The 2992-nt window shown below is 41.0% G+C and overlaps 1 protein-coding gene across 1 annotated transcript; it reads right to left on the bottom strand.

The window, feature by feature from the left end:
• Positions 1-537: 537 nt before the first annotated feature.
• LOAG_14123 (hypothetical protein) lies at positions 538-728 on the bottom strand (the record flags this gene model as incomplete). Its single annotated transcript, XM_003149625.1, has 1 exon — positions 538-728. A coding segment is annotated over one exon (189 nt), but the record flags the coding sequence as incomplete, so codon positions are not given.
• Between the last annotated feature and the right edge of the window lie 2264 nt (positions 729-2992).

The following is a 2992-nucleotide window of genomic DNA, read 5'->3' as shown; positions in this document are numbered from 1 at the left end:
ATGACAAGGGGAGCGGTGATCCTTCATCCTGAAGACGTGTCCAGCCCAACGTAGTTGTATCCTTAACAGCGTGACCTCAGTATTTATGACCCCTGCCTGTTTATGGAGGTAACAAACATTAGCCGCATAGTCAGTCCAGTGGATGTGTGGGATTGTGCGGAGGCAACGCTAATGAAGCGTTAGAGAAGTCGCGGTTGGTGGCGGCAAATGATCTATGATTCAGACCTATATAAGAGTACAATACAATGGCTTTGTAGATACTAATCTTTGTATTTTTCTTCAGGTGTTTATTGTTCCAGATTCGTTTTTGAAATCCTCTGTATTCTTTTACAATCTACTGTCCATCTTTTTTGTCTAATCGTCCGAGAAGTTAATGCTTCCAGATAACCGAACTGCTCGACCAACTTAAGCTCTGATTCACTTATGATGATGTGAGAATGTAGTCTTCCTGTAGTGTATGATGGTAGAGAATTTCTATCTTCTTCAAACTGACTTCCAGTCCAAAAAGCTCTGCAGCTTTGCGAAGCACGATATTACCTCTGCAGAGCTGTTTCTTTGTGAGCAACAAAGGCTTCATCGCAAACAAAAATTAGCTCTCGGACAGAGTGATTGGTGGTTTTGGTGTGGGCCGTCTGTCGCCATAAGTTGAATGAGCTTCCACCGATACGATATCGAATGTGAATGTCATTTTCTTTATCAAGATCTACCATAATCCGTTGGAGCATCATACTGAAGACTATGAATAGAGTTGGTGTGAGAACTTAACCTTGTTTCACATCACTGATTGTCGGAAAGGACTCAATGGGAGCATCGACAGGATGATCATTTTAAGAAACTTAGGGGATATCCTAATCCTTCCAAAATCTGCCACAAGTTTTTTTCTGCTCGCAGTGTCAAATGCTTTGGTGAGATTAATGAATGCCGCATAGAATCCTTTGTTCTCTAGCAGTTGTCCGAGAACGAATATTAAATCTGTGGTACTCTTATCTGTCTGAAACTACATTGGCTTTCAATAGAAGTTCTGCCACAACAAGTATTAATTTGTTCAGAAATATTTTCGCAAGAATTTTCCCAGTAATAGAGAGCAGAGTTATACTGCGATAGTTTGAGCAATCTACTTTTCTCCTTTCTTATATAGAGTGACGATAGCTGCATCACGAAGATCTTGTTCCAACAACTTGCAAGGAGCTAATGAAATTTAATTTGGAGTGCTTGACCTCCATACTAAAGACTTCAGATGGGATTTCATCAAGCCCAGCTGTCTTGCCAGTTTTCAGCTGTTGTCTGGTCTTTAAGAGTCTCTTCCATGGTGTAGGCTATATCCAACTTGATTTTCACTGATTGTTGTAATGTGCTGAATTGTTGAGCCTTGGACTATGCGGTTGGCACTCAAAAAAGTCTGAAATGTTCAGACCATTGGTTTAGGATGAGGATTTTATCTCTGAGAAGTATTTGGCCAGCTGAACTGAGTAGGAGGACTTTGGACCTAATATATGGGTCTACACACTGCTCCTAGAGCTCCATAGAACCCTTTATGGTTACCCATATCTATATAGTTGGGCCTTTTCTATGAGGATGATCCACTACTCGTGCTGTATGTGCCGAAGTTTCTGTTGGCATGCAAGATGAAAAGCTGCTTTTCTTACATGACAAATGGTATGTTTGATGAGCGGTCTCTTTTTTGTTTACAATTCACGGATCTCTTGATTGTTTTATCAAACCTTTGAGGAGAACTCTAAGGATTCTTCAGAGGACTTCAGGATGCTATTTTTAATATGTTACCAAGCCACTTCAGAAAGGAATCTATAGAATGATCTTAAACGTGGTTTGAAGGTTTACCTGGGAGCTGTCTCGCACTACAGCCTGTCGAAGATAGTTAACCTTGAGCCTCCTCCTTGGGATGTCACCCTATCAGGTCGGGCTTAAAGTGGAAGATAAGTTTGCATCAAACAAGGCGGTAATCTATATGAAATTCTATACTAGGCATCGCTCGGTATGATGGACATTACAAATGTTTCTCTAGCGCATTAAGATGCCAGCGATTGAGTCGCATCCAGATTGGCTGGTGATGATGCGCTGCTGCCCTACACAAAACTCTGGCAGATGGCTCCATTGTCATTGTAATTTCCAACACCATATAGTAAGTTCTTCATAGGCTTCAGAGTCCTTACCTCCTCTGCTACTGAAGTCACCAAGGATTAGACCTTATTATCTGCAGGAATCTTTTGGGCATGGCGCCGGTCATGTCTTTTTTTGCAAAATTAGCTTGGAGGGTTGGAACATTATACTGAGGAGAACAACATGTTGCTTGTTATGTAGTGGAAAGACCGCACGCTAAATTTCACGAGCTCTTTGTGAATTGTTGGGAACAAGATGAACTATCACCAGATTTTTGTGATACAGTCACCATCACTTTATCTCTGAAAGCAGTGATAAGCCCATACATCAGGTTCAAAGCCCCTTACTCAGTTCAGCTGGCCAAATGCTTCCCAGAAATAAAATCATCCTAAACCAATGATCCGAACACTTTCAGACTCTCGTGAATACTAACTGCATAGTCCAAAGCTCAACAATTCAGCACACTGTTCAACAGTGCAACACACAACAACCACTGAAAACCAAGTTGGATATAGTTTATACCGTGGGAGAGACTCTTAAGGCCGCTGAAAACTGGCAAGGCAATGCTCAAACTACCGAAGTATGACACTATTCTCTATTACTGGAATCCTTGCAAAAATACTCCTGAATAAATTAATACTTACTGTGACAGAACTTCTACTGAAAGCCAATGTAGTTTCAGACAGATAAGAGTACCACAGACATAGTATTCGTTCTCGAACAACTGCTAGAGAACAAAGGATTCTATGCGACATTCATTAATCTCACCAAAGTATTTGACACTGCGAGCAGAAAAAAACCTGTGGCAGATTTTGGAAGGATTAGAATATCCCCTAAGTTTCTTAAAATGATCATCCTGTTAAATGAGTGTCGG

The sequence above is a fragment of the Loa loa genome (genome assembly GCF_000183805.2).
Source record: "Loa loa unplaced genomic scaffold supercont3.98, whole genome shotgun sequence".
In the NCBI taxonomy this organism is placed as follows: Eukaryota; Metazoa; Nematoda; class Chromadorea; order Rhabditida; family Onchocercidae; genus Loa; species Loa loa.
Note: the sequence above shows the minus strand (reverse complement) of the source record. Positions and strands in the feature narration are given on the sequence as shown.